This window comes from Cucurbita pepo, chromosome 4 (genome assembly GCF_057944985.1).
Source record: "Cucurbita pepo subsp. pepo isolate OVF chromosome 4, ASM5794498v1, whole genome shotgun sequence".
Classification (NCBI taxonomy): Eukaryota; Viridiplantae; Streptophyta; class Magnoliopsida; order Cucurbitales; family Cucurbitaceae; genus Cucurbita; species Cucurbita pepo.
The window spans coordinates 10860610-10877571 of record NC_141801.1 but is presented as its reverse complement, the minus strand read 5'-3'; the positions used below and the strand labels follow the sequence as shown (position 1 = coordinate 10877571).

The 16962-nt window shown below is 37.9% G+C and overlaps 3 protein-coding genes across 9 annotated transcripts; 1 reads left to right on the top strand and 2 right to left on the bottom strand.

Moving 5' to 3' along the window:
* Window positions 1-822: 822 nt before the first annotated feature.
* Window positions 823-6738, top strand: LOC111793085 (protein phosphatase 2C and cyclic nucleotide-binding/kinase domain-containing protein). Of its 5 annotated transcripts, none has more exons than XM_087123440.1 (16): window positions 823-976; window positions 1067-1166; window positions 1727-2961; window positions 3126-3257; window positions 3369-3602; window positions 3729-3854; window positions 4034-4096; window positions 4178-4260; window positions 4360-4591; window positions 4676-5050; window positions 5131-5197; window positions 5298-5578; window positions 5661-5726; window positions 5836-5957; window positions 6028-6160; window positions 6272-6738. In XM_087123440.1, exons 3-16 carry the CDS (start codon window positions 1933-1935, stop codon window positions 6515-6517), a joined length of 3189 nt encoding a protein of 1062 aa, XP_086979566.1. In that variant the 5' UTR covers window positions 823-976; window positions 1067-1166; window positions 1727-1932; the 3' UTR covers window positions 6518-6738. The 5 variants fall into 5 exon arrangements, with proteins under 5 accessions (XP_086979566.1, XP_086979565.1, XP_023530581.2 ...); XM_087123439.1 differs by having other exon boundaries at window positions 1617-2961; XM_023674813.2 differs by having other exon boundaries at window positions 873-1166.
* A 1709-nt stretch (window positions 6739-8447) lies between these two features.
* On the bottom strand, window positions 8448-10381 carry LOC111793873 (E3 ubiquitin-protein ligase ATL42). The gene has a single exon (XM_023675939.2). It carries the CDS (start codon window positions 10257-10259, stop codon window positions 8949-8951), a length of 1311 nt encoding a protein of 436 aa, XP_023531707.2. The 5' UTR covers window positions 10260-10381; the 3' UTR covers window positions 8448-8948.
* A 1820-nt stretch (window positions 10382-12201) lies between these two features.
* Window positions 12202-16430, bottom strand: LOC111793141 (ninja-family protein mc410). Of its 3 annotated transcripts, XM_023674887.2 has the most exons (4): window positions 16051-16430; window positions 14209-15211; window positions 12893-13321; window positions 12202-12516 (listed from the first exon to the last, which is right to left on the bottom strand). In XM_023674887.2, exons 2-4 carry the CDS (start codon window positions 15146-15148, stop codon window positions 12470-12472), a joined length of 1416 nt encoding a protein of 471 aa, XP_023530655.2. In that variant the 5' UTR covers window positions 15149-15211; window positions 16051-16430; the 3' UTR covers window positions 12202-12469. The 3 variants fall into 3 exon arrangements, with proteins under 3 accessions (XP_023530655.2, XP_023530654.2, XP_023530653.2); XM_023674886.2 differs by lacking the exon at window positions 12202-12516 and having other exon boundaries at window positions 12586-13321; window positions 16162-16430; XM_023674885.2 differs by lacking the exon at window positions 12202-12516 and having other exon boundaries at window positions 12586-13321; window positions 16051-16429.
* Between the last annotated feature and the right edge of the window lie 532 nt (window positions 16431-16962).

The following is a 16962-nucleotide window of genomic DNA, read 5'->3' as shown; positions in this document are numbered from 1 at the left end:
AAAAAAAAAAAAAAAAAAAAAAAAATGGAGGTGTTTGTTTGTTAAGTAAGGAGAAGGCAAGTGCATTTGTAGTTTTTTGAGTCGAAGGCAGCAGAGTAGAAAGTGGGGCCAATAATGGAGAGGCAGGGCAGGTGGGGCTCATTCCCCTTGGTATTATATATGTGTCAATATCTTGAAGTAAAAAAAGATGCCCCAACAATCACAACCAAACGTGTACATGTTCATTCATTCACAAAGCCAGGGGCCGGTGCCTCCTGTCCTATGAAAAGTTACCCAATCAAATGTTCATCTTTTTGGGCCTTTCCCATTTCTTTAAATCCTCTGTGTTTCATGCCTCATGCATATACTACTTTTTCGCTTTCTATTTCCCATGGGGTCCATGAACTACGCCTTGGATAATCCCTACTCATCTACTGTTTCTTAACCTCGTCTTTCTCATGTTCTTCTAAGGACTTATGGCTGTCTAATGTGGACGAACATCAAACTAAACCAACAGCGACTTCCCCTGAAACCACTTCCAGAATTACCACCCACCAGAAATATAATCAAGATCTTGTCAAGTCAATTGGTTATGCTTTGAATAATCAACTTGGTTAACCTCAACGGCGAAAAGCATCCTATCCACACAACTTTGAAGACAAAAGTTTGGGTCTTTTAGGGGTCAGAAAGACGAGTCAGGGTCCACTGCTATGATAATGAGAGAACGTGGGTGGCGTTCTCAGCCGCTCGAGGCTCTTTTCATGTTGGATAATTTGCTCCACCACCAGTCCCCACTGTTTTCAAGATTAAACAAAGCCCCCAAAGAAAATAATTAAATTATTTCCCTTCTTTCTGGGATCAAATGTTTTCCATATCTCTGTAGAGGTTTTTTTTTTTTTTTTTTTGGTGATATTCTGTTGTACTGTACTTGTTGCACAGTCAACTTCTTTGAAGACGAACACAAATCCAAACATCCCAAGGCGTTTTAGGCCAATGGGTAGGGCCGTTTCTTCTGTTTAAACCACCCCATTTCTCCATCTGCTCTGTAATTTTTTTAAAGATGAAGCTTTATTGCGTGGACGAACAGGGCCATTTGAGAAGACCAAAAATCTTCAGCGGCAGAAAGCTGCTTTTGTGAGCTTCATCTTCGCTGACCTCTGTTCTGCCTTGTCGAGCCTCTGCTCAAGGTCGGTGACAATCTGAGCTCATGGTTTTAGGACGGATTCAGTGACTTTTTCTATGTTCGGACTTACTTTTATCTCTGCTTACTGATATCTATTTTTTTTCCTCTGTTTTCTGTCTTTCTTGATTTTTGGGCTCCTCCAAGTTGACTCATATCACTCTCTTATCAGTTACATTCTTTTTGGGTTTAAGGGGATTCGGTTTTGGGTCATTAATGGTTGGTTTTCTTCTTAATTCTTTCGCTGTATCGCGTTTTTTTTTTTCAATTTTAATTTTAACCCAGTAGATCAAGAATGTCGTTTTCATGTTTATCCGAATTCCTCATCGAAATTTAGAAAATTTTAGTGGGTTTTCGAAGTTTCAAGTTTAATCAGCAGAAAATCTCGGGGTGTACTTTTGATCAAGTTGTTGACTCTAATTTTATCTTCTGCAACTATCCTCTCGTCTCCTCAAAGATAAGGTATGCTTAGAATCTGAAAGCTATTCTCGCCCTTTTGTATTCTGTTTTCCGGTATTCTCGCCACAATTCCGGCTCTGGGTCTTCGAAAAAACTTCGATTCTGAAGATTGATCAGAAAAATTGTTGGTCTTGCATTTTGCCCGCCAGCGGGTTAGTTTAAGCTTGCGGCGGGGTGTTGTGTAATTCTATTCACGGAGCGACAGTCAGAGGAGGTTCGTACAGGTTAACGAGCTTTGGCGCGCGTGAGCCTGGTGAATTTTGCGGCAATTCAATTCTTCTAACGCGCTCTACTTCATTTCCGTATTCACTCTAATGGGTTGCGTTCATTCGAGGGTTTGTTTTGGCGAGGCTACAACTCCAAGATCTTCAAGAATTGCCGACACCCAAAATGCCAATACCGCCGTTGAAATCGACGCGATCTCTACTTCGTCTTCTGATAGCCAAGAAGATGAAATCCGCAACCAACTGAATTCAAACAACAGAGATTCAGAAGTTGGAATAACGAGGCTGTCGAGAATTTCAGCGCAGTTCTTGCCTGCTGATGGGTCTCGAACCGTCAAAGTCCCTTCTGGAAACTTCGAATTGCGATATTCGTTTCTTTCGCAAAGAGGGTACTATCCCGATGCTCTCGATAAGGCGAATCAAGACAGTTTTTGCATCCACACCCCATTTGGGAACAACCCAGATGACCATTTCTTTGGAGTTTTCGACGGGCATGGGGAATTCGGAACACAGTGCTCGCAGTTTGTAAAACGAAAGCTCTGTGAAAATTTACTTAGGAATAGTAGGTTCCACAGTGACGCAGTAGAGGCTTGCCATGCGGCCTATTTGACGACTAATTCACAATTACACGCAGATATGTTGGATGATAGCATGAGTGGTACTACTGCTATTACTGTTTTAGTTAGAGGTACGACTATATATGTTTCTAATTCAGGTGATTCGAGAGCGGTTTTAGCCGAGCGGAGAGGAAAGGAAATTGTGGCTGTTGACCTCTCGATCGATCAAACCCCGTTCCGAACCGATGAACTCGAACGTGTTAAGCTTTATGGTGCCAGAGTTCTTACACTTGATCAGATTGAGGGGCTGAAGAATCCTGATGTTCGGTGCTGGGGTACTGAAGAAGGAGATGATGGTGATCCTCCTAGGCTATGGGTGCCTAATGGGATGTACCCTGGCACTGCTTTTACAAGAAGTATAGGTGACTCAATTGCTGAGACTATTGGAGTAGTTGCTACACCGGAAATTGTTGTTCTAGAGCTGACACCGGATAATCCTTTCTTTGTCGTTGCTAGTGATGGGGTTTTCGAGTTTCTTTCGAGCCAAACTGTGGTCGACATGGTAATGTACTACTCTATGATATGTTTAGTGTACTCTAATGTGTTTGTTTTTGTCTAAACCAAGTGATATTGGTGCTAATTCTTGATTGATTACAGTTTAAGGAACTAGTGAATGATCAAGCAACCTTCAATATATTGAATCTCTTTCTTCATGTTATCTTCCAGGTTGCTAAACATAAAGATCCTCGTGATGCTTGTGCTGCGATTGTGGCCGAGTCTTACAGACTTTGGCTTCAATATGAGACTCGAACTGATGATATCACTGTTATCGTGGTGCACGTTAATGGGCTAACCAATGTACAAAGGCTTTCTTTATCTTTTTTTTCTGTTCAAGTTGAAGTCTAAAAAATCGTTAGTTACTGTAGTTTCTTACATTTAGTTCAACAGATATTTGTTTTATTTGGTTAGACGGTTACTAGTGAATCGACAAGATCCAGTGGAGGTGGTTTTGTTCGATCCACTGTTCCTCAAGTTTTGGAGGTGACAGGATCAGAATCTCCCTCTACCTTTGGCTGGAATCGAAACAACCGTGCAAGGCAAGATTTGTCACGGGCGCGTCTCAGGGCTATCGAAAGTTCCCTAGAGAATGGGCAGGTCTGGGCGCCTCCATCTCCAGCTCACAGGAAGACATGGGAAGAAGAAGTAAGCTCATGTCATGATTCTAATTTATCTTGATTATCAAGGAACTATCAGTACATATTTGTTTCATTGTCATTTATCCAGTATGAACCTTTGAGGTGCTGAGTTTTTTGGCTTCATATTCCACAGGCACATATTGAACGAGCATTACACGATCATTTCCTCTTCAGAAAATTAACCGATTCTCAGTGCCAAGTTTTATTAGATTGCATGCAAAGAGTCGAGGTCATACCGGGGCAAATTGTAGTCGAACAAGTAGTTTTCTTTCTTTATCTCTTTTTTCTTTACTTGTCATGAAAGCCAACTGCTACCCTTAAATCAAATACATGCCTGCAAATGAGAATTTGAGGCAGCTGCTTTTATATGGTGGATTTTACATGAATGAATTAAGATGTCGATTTTTTATCATGTGCACGTGTCGTGTTGGTTTGTAGGGTGGCGAAGGTGACTGTTTTTATGTAGTTGGAAGCGGAGAGTTTGAGGTCTTGGCAACCCAGGTTCATATCCATTATATTACATATTCAAAGCATTTTCTCGAGATTTTATGTTGACTCGAACTGCTATCATCACAATTGCAGGAAGAAAGCCATGGAGAGGTTCCTCGAATTCTGCAACACTATACAGCTGAGAAGCTATCTTCCTTCGGCGAACTGGCTTTGATGTGGGTTCTCCCGTTAACTGTAGCACCATATATTGATCATATGTTGTTGATACTCATTTTGTTTAATGAGTTTGGTGTGTGTGTATAATGTACGTACAGGTATAACAAGCCACTTCAAGCCTCAGTACGTGCTGTGACTAGTGGAACACTTTGGGCTTTGAAAAGAGAGGACTTTCGTGGAATTCTTATATCAGAATTTTCGAACTTGTCGTCCCTGAAATTGCTTCGATCTGTGGACCTTCTGTCGAGGTTAACGATCTTGCAATTGAGTCACATTGCAGATTGCCTTTCTGAAGTTACCTTCTCAGATGGGCAGTTGATAGTTGATGGGGTAACCTTATTGTACTACTACCGCACGTAACTGACATTAATGTCGTCTTTACAACTCTTCAAGTACCTCTTTTTTCTATTGCAGAACGAAGGTTTACGTGCACTTCACATTATTCATAAGGGCCAAGTGAGGATTACTTTTGATGCAGAGTTAATGAGCAATTCAAATATTTACGAGGACGATGTTGCACGGAATGGTAAAGATATCTCAGTTATTAAGAAAGAGGGAAGTTATTTTGGCGAATGGGCGCTTCTTGGTGAGCATATTGGCTTCTTACGCGCAGTTGCTGTGGGAGATGTCGTATGCGCTATTTTAACGAAGGAAAAGTTTGAATCAGTTGTTGGTCCTTTACCAAAGATCTCTCAAGATGACCAAAAGGAACATTCTTCAGACTCCCTCCATCACTCTGCTAAAATTATGGATATTTCAGCTCTTTCAAAAGTTGAGCTTGCTGATCTGGTGAGAATGCATTTGCTGATCTGCTGAGAATGCATTCTTCACACTCCTAATATTATCTTCTTTGATTGTTTTTGTTTTAGGAGTGGAAAACGTGCTTATATTCCACAGAATACAGTGAGATCGGGCTAGTTCGGTTAAGGAACACAGGTATCCTGTATTATATTGTCGTCAATCTTCTTTATAATGGCTATGAATGATATTCTTCTTTGTTGCTGATGGAACTTCCTTGGTGGGTTTTAATTTGAAGCAGAAAGTATGCTTAGTTTAAAAAGATTTACAAGACAGAAGGTCAAAAGGCTGGGACTTGAAGAACAAATGTTGAAGGAGAAAAATCTTATGAAAACCGTCAGTTCTTCAGCTTGTGTGCCGCAACTCCTCTGCACTTGTTTAGATCAATCACATGCTGGCATATTGCTGAAAACATGCCTTGCTTGTCCTTTCGCTTCGATACTCCACGTTCCACTCGACGAGTCTTCTGCTCGTTTCTATGCAGCCTCTCTTGTTATAGCACTGGAAGATTTGCACAAGGTTTGATTCTGTGGAATTGCTGTTCTTGTGTTGTCTTCTTCCGTCCTGGATTAATGTTTTTGCCATTCATTTGAATTTTCAGCTTGGTGTTCTCTACAGAGGAATCTCCCCCGATGTTCTAATGCTGGATCAAACTGGACGGATACAGGTTCATACCTACTCCAATTTGTTCCTATTTTTAAGGTCTCTGTCTTCAACAAAAGGAGGTGTCAGTAGAACCCCGCTTATATTCTTCTTTGATTTCATTCTTTTTTCAGTTAGTCGACTTCCGATTCGGGAAAAGAACGTTGGGTGAGAGAACGTATACTATGTCGGGGAGGGAAGAGTTTTTAGCACCTGAGATAGTTCAGGGCAATGGCCATGGTTTTGCTGCTGACTGGTAAAAATGCAACTTACTTTGTACTTGAGCTTACAACAACTCACTTAACCGTGTTAAAAAAAAATCCCAGGTGGGCGTTGGGAGTCTTAATCTATTTCATGCTGAAAGGTGAAACGCCATTTGGATCGTGTCGACAAAGCGAGCTCGATATTTCTTGTCTTCCCGAGATTATCAGTCCTGAAGCCACCGATCTCATCGTCAAGGTAATGCTAATATAATCAACAATCTCCTAAACTGCAATTACGGATCATGAACTTTGCTAAGCCAGGCATATATGGTAGTTTTCACCTTTTATGATAAAATCATTTGATCAGTTACTTGAAGTTGATGAGAAGAAACGACTTGGCAACGAGAACGAAAACTCGGTTAGAAGTCATCCCTGGTTTGATGGTGTCGATTGGAAGGGGATCCGTGACAGTACCTTTCCCGTTCCTGACTCGATCACTTCTCGTGTGGCTCAATATTTGGCGAGCTACCCTGAAGATTCCTGTGGTTCTTTAGTCGAACCACCTCAAGATCCCGACGAGTCGGATGCCCCCAAGTGGATCAGCGAGTGGTAGAAGTGGAAGTCGGACAAACTCTCCATCAATATGTATGCAGGTTGATTACTTGGCATTGCAAGTAAATTGCATCATATTGAACAGATCTTATTCTTCCAACCTGTTTGTTGAAATTTGATGAGTTGTGAATAGAGAGTAGGTTGGTAAATATAATATGTAAATGGAGGAGAGTTCATCATTTTTGCTCCACATTCAAATCATTACTAGTCTTCTCTTCGAAACTTGTGTTACAGCCTGCTCATAATAAATCCATCTTCTTCAGTGGGGGCTTTATTACTAGTTTAGAGTTCTTCCCGAGAATGAATCATTATTTATAAAGGTGTGAAAACTTCTCCCTCCTAACAAACATGTTGTAAAATCGTGAGGTTGACGTATCGAGCTAAAGTAGACAATATTTACTAGCGGTGGACTGAGCTGTTACAAATGATATTAGAGTCAGACACCGAGTGGTGTGCCAGCAAAAATGTCGGCCTCCAAGAGGGGTGAACTGTGAGATCCCACATTAGTTAGAGGGGAGAATGGAGCATTCCTTATAAGGGTGTGGAAGTTTTAAAACCGTGAGATTGATGACGATGCGTAACAAAGTAGAGTAAACAATATTTAGCGGTGGACTTGGAAAAAAGAAAAAATAATGACCTTATAATTTAATTTAACTCAGAATTGTGAAGTCTGACTTGTGAAGTATTTAAATAATGAATAAGAGAAGAAACAAAGAAGAAGGGATTCTCACTTCAAGTCGTGCAGAAAAGATGGCACTAAGAATTTCGTTCCAAACAAGCAATCAAATTCCACGCATTTATTATTTACTTAATTCTCTATTTTTTTAGACTAAGAGTTTCATTTAATTATTTAACCACATTTTATATACACCACATGGGTGCATATAATTCTATACAATATACCTAATACAAGTTTGAATTTAAAGTTTAAAAATTTAACACTACCTAATTTAACTATCAATTCAATCTATAAACCTAACTCATTATTTGAAAAAAAAACAAAAAAACAATAAAATCATCCCTCCTATAACTTAGCTCACATAAATATTGATCTAGGAGTGGGCTTTTTTTTTTCTTTTTTTTTTTTATCGAAAAAAGTAAGTTGATATTAACGTGTTAGTGTGAATTTGAATTTCATGTCTAAAAAAAATGAATAGATTTCTTAATTATTTGACGATTCGTACCAAATTAAATATTATTAGGAGGACCACATTAATAATTAATCCGATAAAGTGAAAGTTATTATTACTTAAAATAAATAATAATTAATGATATTACTTTAGTATGTATTTGAGTAATCAACCATATCATGTATTTGAATGGAATCGGAATGTTTTATCAAACCCTAAAAGTAATTCTAACATTCTTGAATTCAATTCTAACTTTTTCAAAATTATAAAATTAAATTTTACAATTTCAAATTTAAACTTGCATTTTCTACCTTATTGAAAATTTTCAATTTCAAGCAGGATTAATAAAAAGATTATTTCCGAGTTTCAATAATTTCAATTAAGTATAATTTAAATATTATAACAATTACCGGTTAAGAATTAGGGATATCCACGAAGTATGATATTATCCACGGTAAGCACCAGCTATTATGGCTTTGCTTTGCGCTTCTCCAAAATGCCTCCTTATAAACTTAAAACGTGGGACCTACTCTAAATAATCCTACGGTTTAAAATAAAATAAAAAATTTAAGATATCCACATCTTTCCTAAATTTCAAAGATTTACCTCCTCCTTCCATTTTCAAATATTTCCATAAATTTAAAGAGTTCAGAATTCATCATTAAACCATAGGGTAAAGCAAGTTGGGATGAACAAAAAGTCAAAGCTGCAATTGTAAGTCTTTTTTAATTAAATTAAAAAGAATTATTTTTCTGAAATTGTGAACCAAAGACAAGCAAGAAGACTCAGCTCTTACGTCAATGCAGTAAACCCAAATTATAATAATAATTTTCATGAATTTCATTATCGGCAGCCATTAATTAACACCCTGTTTTTAATGCTAAATTCTCTGCAACTTCGCCTTTTTTTAAGCATAATCATCTTGTTCTCTTCTGCGCCTGCCTGCCTGCATGCTCTTTGACTTCCACCAAACAAAGAATCCCGGCTTTTCTATTATACCATTAATTTATCATCTTTCTTTTTCTGCAAAATCTTGAATTTTTAGGCTTCTTTACCAGATTGGGTTTGCCCCCACAAACCAAAATGACATCTTTTACAACAGTAACGAAGTTGCAGAGAAATGTAGAAGCTTGCTTTTTCTGCTTTCTTTTCAGAGTTTCAGAGCTTATACATTTGTCTTATTGAAATTTCAACAAGTTTGTATGGTAACAGTTCAAAGAACTTGATGTTTTTAACTATCTAAACTAATGATTCTTAACCAAAACAAAAATAAATGAAAGAAAGATGAAGAACTGGTCTGGTTTATACAGTTTCTACTCTGTGTTGTCTTGTTTTTTCTCTATTGGCAAACCATTGGACTGTCTTTCTAGCAATTGGGTACCAAGTTTGTCTCTTCACATTGTTTTCCAGCTCAGAAGATTCCCCCATTTCAATTTTTCTGTTGAAATTCATATGAACATCACCACCAAATCTTGTCACGCCTGTGATTTCTGAAACGGATCTTCTTGCTTCTGTGCTTGTAATTCTTGCTGAACAATCTGATGTAGACGGAAATCCCTTCAAGGGTTCTTCATTTTCTACTGATCTTGATAGCGTTGACTCCTCTAAATATGTTTCCAAGGAAGTAAATCTACCGCTTGAAATGGAATCAATCATCTCTTTATTCAAGAACATCATGTCTGATGAACTAACATTGCTCCATCGATTCATGAAGACAAAATCAGATATGATGATCTTGTGATTATGTCTGTGTAAGTTCTTCATGTTCTTATCTCCATCATAATCCTTTTGAATCAACATTTCCCCTTCTTTGTCACTCTTCAACATCTTTCTGAAGCTTCTCCCAATGCTGAATCTAAAAGAGCCATGGATCTGTTGTTGTTGTTGTTGATGTTCTTCTTCTTCTTCTTCTCTCTGTACAAACAGCTCTATGTTTGAATCTTGCTTCAGCTCTGATAAATTGCTCCATAAGAACCTCATACTGCTTGAATTAGTAAAGAGCTGCAAATCCTCTGAGCTAACTCCCTGCCTGCAAAGAGGGCAGGTGGCATGTCTTTCAAGCCAATGGTCGATGCAGTTGATATGAAACGCGTGCTTGCACTTAGGCAACAGCCGGAGAATTTCGATATCTTCAAATTTGGAAAGACAGATAGCACATTCAAGCCCTCGTTTGGAGCCTTTAAGAGTGGAGAATCTAAAAAATGGAAGGGACTCAATCACTGTCTTGTCGATTCCCAAAATGGGTGTGCTTGAGCTTGATCTGATTTGTCCGCCATGGGTTACACCATTATTCACATGAACAGAAGATCTATTATGGCAGTACTTTGCATAAACAAGAAGAACAAATGTCAACACAAACATAACGCCTAGAATTCCTATCACAAACCCAAGATTTGGCTGAAATGAATAGTTTTCAGCATCTTGAGAAGAAGGTTGAGCTTGGACATAGAACAACACAGAAAAGAGGCAAAAAGTGACCAAATTTAAGCGGATCATCGATTCTTCAATAGCTGAAAACACCCTTTTGGATAGGCATGAAAAAGGGTGAGAGGAGTCTAGAATTTCATGTAAAAGAGTCCTTAAATACACCTCTGCAGACAGAGAGAGATTCATCCATCGGCTATGTTGCTTCCTTAATCCTTCTCTGCCTCCTGTTCTATGACTTCACCTCCGTAAATCATTTAAAAACTGACAAGTTTTATTACAATAACAATTTCCTCTGTTTTATTTGCATTATTACCGTATTTATTATATCAAAATCCAAAATCTAAATTATCTTAGTATATGGATAACGTGTTTGCTAGGGAGAGATTTCCACATACTTATAAAAAATGTTTCAGCACTCTCTGAAATTGTGAAAGCATAGAAAATTCGACTAGAAAGACGTGGCAGAAAAAGGAAACATAAGGTAGAATCATAAAAATTAAAACCAACTAGAAATAAAATCACTTATTTAAAAGGTATTTATACAGTTTAATCTATACTCTTTTGTTTAATTCTAAATAAATCAAAGACGATGATGGTTGGTCGGGTGAATAGTTCGTTCGTCGGTTGGCGATGATGACAAGGTTGAGGGAATTTAAAATTTGGTTGACAAATGTGGGGCTCTCATTTGGTAGGCATTACTTGCTAGGCAAGTAGAGATAGATAGATAGATAAGAGTGGGGAAAAAAACAATAGGTAAGCACCAAATTCAGACATCACCTGCTCTAAAACAAAACTTATCTTGATGCCACCAATCATTCAACTTAAAAGGGGAAATGATACCAAATTACTATATCTATATCATTTGCTTTTATGTTGGTTGCCTGCTCTAAACAATTGGGAATTCTTGGTCCTGCAATATGCACCGAATTATGCACACATGCTGACATTCTTCAAAAGAACTCAAAATTGCACAACATGGGATGCTGTGTGTACTTTGTCAGTTGAGACCTTGTTCCCTATTGGCAAACCATTGGACTGTTCTTTGGGCCATTGGTAACCAAGTTTGCCTAATTCTGTAATCTTTTGCATCAGTTTAATTGCATTCCCATTCAAACTACATGTGGGATCCCATGTCGGTTGGAGAGGGGAACGACGAAACATTCCTTATAAGGGTGTGGTAATCTCTCCCTAGTAGACGCGTTTTAAATTCGTGAGGTTGACGGTGATACGTAACAGACTAAAGCGGACAATATATGCTAATGGTAGGCTTGAGCTGCTACAAATGGTATCAGAGCTAGACACCGGGTGGTATGCCAGTGAAGACGTTGGGCCTCTAAAGGGGTGGATTGTGAGATCCCACATTTGTTGGAAAGGGGAACAAAACATTTCTAATAAGGGTGTGGAAACTTCTCCCTAGCAGACGAATTTTTAAAATTATGAGGCTGACGGCGATATGTAACGGACCAAAGAGTGGTGTCGAAGACAGATTTCCTTTCATTAAGGGTTGTTGCCCTTGATGTACTTGCGGTAGAGTCTGATATAGAGGGAATAACTGATCTCTTCATTTCCATCTCTTCCTTAATCTGTGTAATCATTGTGCCCTCAGTTGCAGACAGTGAAAGAGGAGAATCTGTTGCTTGACATGGCCCCAAGCATCTCTGTGTTCATGAAAACGAAGTCAGGTACAAGAATGTCGTGTGTTTATGGCTGTGAAACAGCACCTGCTCCTCGCTGTTGCATTCCCTGGCTTCATGTTTGATCAAGACTTCTTTTTTCTTATTTGAAGCTGCTTCCAATGTTGAGCCTTGAAGAGTTATGATGATCATCCTCTGTCTGCACAAACAGCCCCATGTTTGGATCTTGTCACAGCTCTGGCTGCCTTCCCTCCAAATAATCGCCTTTTTTGTAGCTTTCCAAGTACATGGGATGTCATCTTTGGTAGCTTTCATGTTTGATCAAGATTTTCTTCGTTCTCCTCTCTAATGAGGTAGGATCTCACATTTTTTTTTCTTTCCGAATTCTTTTGTATTTACCATAAATACTTAATCAAATTTCAACCTCAAATAAAAGATAGTGCAAGAATATATAAAACATATCAATTTTAATTTACATATCATGGAAAAAGAAATGAAAAATGGCATCATTTTACTAAAATTAAAAGAATATTTACCAAATAAAAGTTATTAATCAATGTCAAAAAATGGAACGTGGAGCTAGTTGGCAGTGTGAACACAAGAAATTTTTTACCACGTGGATGGTGGTCAACAATCTGATTGGTTACAGAAGAGAAAAGCTGACAGGATAAGCTGCACAAAGACAGACAAGCGGGTTGCTGACACGTGAAACTTCCAACTACTCTGCCGAGCAAAACAGCTATGCTCATCTGAATTGAAATTTCAAACCCCAAGAGATTCTGCATTTGTCAACTTCTTGAGCTCCATTTCTGCAAATCTGGCTCTATTCAGATGGAATATGGATTCAGAACATGATTTATTTCAGGCTCTGGACAAGGTTGAGAACATTTGAGCAGCTATCATGTCATACTAAACAAAAAAGCTTCCAAGAATGTAATTCTGTCATTCTCAGACCTTGTACAGAAGTCAGTTGAATCAGTTTAAACAAAAAATTCCCAGTTTCTCAAGATTGAGACAGTAAAAAAGAAGTGACCAAGAAAAATGATGAGAAGTGCTAAGGGGATAATACAGGGACTGCTGTTTAATTCAATCCAAAAGAGTATTCCTAACTATGAAAAGATAAAACGTTGTGTCAGTTTTGTGCAGAGGATGAAGGGTTGTTGTTATTTGAGAATGGAGCCAAACCAGTTTCATTTTCCGAACCAACAAACTCTTCACCAGCATGTCGAACGAAGTCCTCAGGAGACATGTGTACACCATGGCAAGCACAGACAATCTTGATCAGGTTTGCATTGTATCTGTAAGTCACACCAGAAATTGTTCTACCATTTGGACCTGGACCAGTGGTAGAAACCCATGGTAGATTGGGGAAAGAACCACATCCCCCAAATTTGACATCTGCTGCGAGGCCTGGCCTTATAGCAGAAATTTCGTTTAACAGACCTCCTGCCGATCGTTCAAATGCGTCTTTTGCTCCGAGGCTACCGCTGCTTCCCTTTTCCCCTGCTTGAGAAGAGGACCCTTCTTCCACGATAGGCTGTTTGCTATCAGTTTTGTCTTGTTCAAACGTCCTGGCATCATATGGAGTAGCCTCAGCTGAATTAGGAAGAATTCCTTGCATCCAACGAACATTCATAACAAAGGGTAAGAATTTATCATGAATTACAAACTTCAAAGGTAAAGGAAATCACCCTAAGGTATATAGGATGGTACACAGATATCATACAAAGTGGACATTGTAAGTATCCTTCAAATTTGATAGACCTTCAATCGTGGAAGTACACCGAAGGAAAAAGGGTGAGGGGACATTGATAATATAATATGAAAAATTGTCCTGTTAATGAATGGACCAAATTATTGAAGGGGTGAAAGTTAGAATTTAGTCCCTACGGTTATAAAAGTTAGAATTTCATTTTTTTGGTTCAAACTTCATAAATAATCCCTTGTGACTTGATAAAATCCTCCTAAACTACTTATTCTAACATTTAAAACCATACGAACTAAATTGTGACATTCTTGAAACCAAACAAATCAAAATGTCAATTTAACCTTAATGAATAGATGGTGAGAAATTGTGGAAAGATAGTTCTTAGTCATTACTTAAGACTATGAGGGGCCGGGTAAGTATTTGGTACAAGTACTAGTAGGAAAAGAGGTTGAATAAAAGCTTCTTCTTAAAACTTGTAAGGAAAGAAAAGCCGAGTAAATTCTATCAAAATCTGTTAAACCCATGTTAAAGCCAAGCTCGTAGTTACAGACGAAACCTCAAAATTGTTTAATAATAAAAAATATATGCATAAATTTCTTCCACATTCCTTCTGAACAACCAAATTGTCAATGAACGCTCCTCCTGTTAACATTCAATGATATAGTTTCAAATCAAGATCGATCCAGAATTACGAAGAAAGGGAACAGAAGCAGTTTTATTCCTATCTTACAAGATTATGGAATGAGCTTTTCAGATTCATATTTTTATTAGTAATTAAGGATAGGATGTTTACCTGAAGAAGTTTGACCTCTGCTACAGGGATTATGCAACTGCGCCTGGGAAATCAAACCCCAGGAATTATCTTTATCTAAAGTCGGAAGCTGGCTAGAAGAATAGCCAAACATCAAAGGCAAGTTCCCAGGATTCATAGGCTGGACTTCACATTGTACACCACTTCCAGAGAGGAAAACTTGCCTTGTGCCATGCAGAGAATGACCAGTTGAACTGGATCCACCAGCATCGTGAGACTCTTTGACTATTGATGGATAAATACCATTCCGCATACTTGTAGTTTGAATAGAGAACGGAACGCTTCTGTTTAAGTTATGACGCTCAAGGTCACTACTTGATGAACTGTTGAACTTCTTCTGCCCACTCAAGTCTGTAGTACTTAACTCAGAATGTCCATCATTTTGTGAAACTGGCTTTGATGTAGAACCCTCAAGTTCAGACTCTCCTACATCCTCAATTTCAGCTGCAGAACCGTCCTCGTATGTGGAAAAAAGTGATGTTTTTGCCTTCTCTACATTGTTCTGACAAGACTCTCCTTCAAGCTTCTTTTGGCCGTTTATCTCCTCAAATAATATCTTTCGTTTATTACCCACCTCAGGCTGTTTTTCTTCCTGGATATCTACACGGTTCTCATTTTTCATTGCCCAGACTCCAGTGGCCTTCAAATTCATAGAATTATATCCATCTATATGAGCCCGGGAAAGGTCATTAAAAAAATTTTCTTTAACCTTCATCGAGTCACTTCTCAAGAGACCTGGACTCATATCTTGTCTCTGATTGCCACCTTGGAGGAAATTCTTGAAATCATCAATTATTTTACTGCCTCTATCAGTTTCTTCTGTTCCAACATCAGACGAACAGACACTTTTACCTTTGTCCTTGACCAATGATCCTCCACAAGACAAGCCCAAGCTAAGCTCAAGCCGATTGTCCTCCTCCATGCTTCGAGTTAAAAGTTTACCAAAGATCACGATTCACGATCATCCATCAATTCTTGACTCAGGCTGATATATAAAAAGAACCTCGAGTGTAAGAGTGATATCAAATTTGATAAACATATCATGATATTTAAACCTTGCCCATCGATGAAACATACATTGAGTGCTGTAAAATGCCAAAAGATGCAGCAGATTGCAAGATCCAGATTTAATCATTGCAGGTAAATCCTCAGGTCCCATAATAAACAAAAAGAAGAAATCTACTACATTTTACAAACAAGACAATTACATTGATACTTTGTCCTAACATAGACTGTTGCCAAATCAGGAAATCTTTTTAACACAAAACTCACGGTGGCATTTCCAAAATGTCAGAAACATCTGATTCTTTGTTGCCTTAAACAAAAGTCGCTGGATATTCAATCCACTCTCAAATTTAAAAACATAGTTTTCCTTATCCCAATCAAAACTGACCCACACAAAAACATAACATGTAAATTATGATGGAACTTGCTGTAAGATTACCTAAAACAATCCAAATGCATACAGGATCGAAATAAATATATTCGGTCTGGGAATAAAGTAACATTCCATACGGTTAATTTCTTGCATACATTTAGATGGCAATTCAGATCACACGATCACCAGATCTTGCAAACATGCTTAGATGTTTTAAAAAAATATATTAAAAGAAAGAAAAAGAAAAAGAAAACTAGGTAGCTTACAAACAATAGACCAACAATCAAAAGCACCCATTATATAGAACCAAAACCCCATCTCAACTCATTCTCTTCACATACACCTCAATCACTGTAAAATCCGTGATGATCCAGAATACTTAAGACCTAAGAAAAGAAAAAATTTCAGAGTAGGCCAACTCGCCAAAAGTAAATGGAATAAATTACCAGAAAGGAAATGAATCCAAGTTAGGGCAGGGGAACAGATCTTTGAAACAGAGAAACATAACCCTAAGTCAAGTGATCCTGTCAAGGAAGACCAAGTATGAACTCAACAACCTGGATTATGGCACAGCGTGGCGGGATGAGAGAAATCCACAGTAGAAATGCATCTCTACTAATTTGGCACAATGAATATTTCTATCAGAATCATGATCTTTGTTCCTCACTGGAACGAATTGTTGATTTGCTCAAAACTCCTCTTCGGATCAAATCGCCGATTTATCGGACCTGCTTTCGGAGCAACTCGCGGTGTTTGGGCGATCGAATCTGCAACTTAGACCAGATCGGTCTACGAATTATTTCTCTTTCTTTCTTTTTTTCAACGGGACGAAAATTTAAAATTCATTAAATGTGTATTTTAGATTTTAGTCCAACTAATAATGTTGGTTCGTTAGTTCGGTTAGGCTAATTTAAGAAATGATCATGAATTTATAATTATTTAATATTCTTTTCATTGAAATGAAGCCTTTTTTAAAAGCTCAAAGCAAATACATGAACACTTAGTTATACTCAAAGTAGACATCTAATAATATTTAGGTTTTTTTTTAATAAAATCTTCCAATTTCTATGTTTTTTTTATAGAAGAAATACATTATTTTCAAAAAATTTCATAATTGTGAAATCTATACATTAAATCATTTTCTAGTACATATATGCATCAAATTAAACTTTGATCAATTTCTAAATTAGGCAATTTAACTATACTTTTAATTATATATTGATACTATTGGACAAAGAAAAAAAAATGTTAAAATAATTCAATTTTAGTATAAGCATTAAATGGGCCGCGATACTAGGAGAGGCCCATTATACGCAAAGCTCCAGGCCCATCGAGCCTTCCCTGAGTAGTAATAGCAA

Bases quoted from the DNA above. Each gene is read 5' to 3' on its own strand.
- LOC111793085 (XM_087123440.1), top strand. From the start codon at position 1,933: ATGGGTTGCGTTCATTCGAGGGTTTGTTTTGGCGAGGCTACAACTCCA. The intron at 4,097-4,177 runs GTTCATATCCAT...TCACAATTGCAG, and splicing joins TTGAGGTCTTGGCAACCCAG to GAAGAAAGCCATGGAGAGGT. The intron at 5,579-5,660 runs GTTTGATTCTGT...TTGAATTTTCAG, and splicing joins CACTGGAAGATTTGCACAAG to CTTGGTGTTCTCTACAGAGG.
- LOC111793873 (XM_023675939.2), bottom strand. From the start codon at position 10,259: ATGAATCTCTCTCTGTCTGCAGAGGTGTATTTAAGGACTCTTTTACAT.
- LOC111793141 (XM_023674886.2), bottom strand. From the start codon at position 15,148: ATGGAGGAGGACAATCGGCTTGAGCTTAGCTTGGGCTTGTCTTGTGGA. The intron at 13,322-14,208 runs GTAAACATCCTA...GTTGGATGCAAG, and splicing joins CAGAGGTCAAACTTCTTCAG to GAATTCTTCCTAATTCAGCT.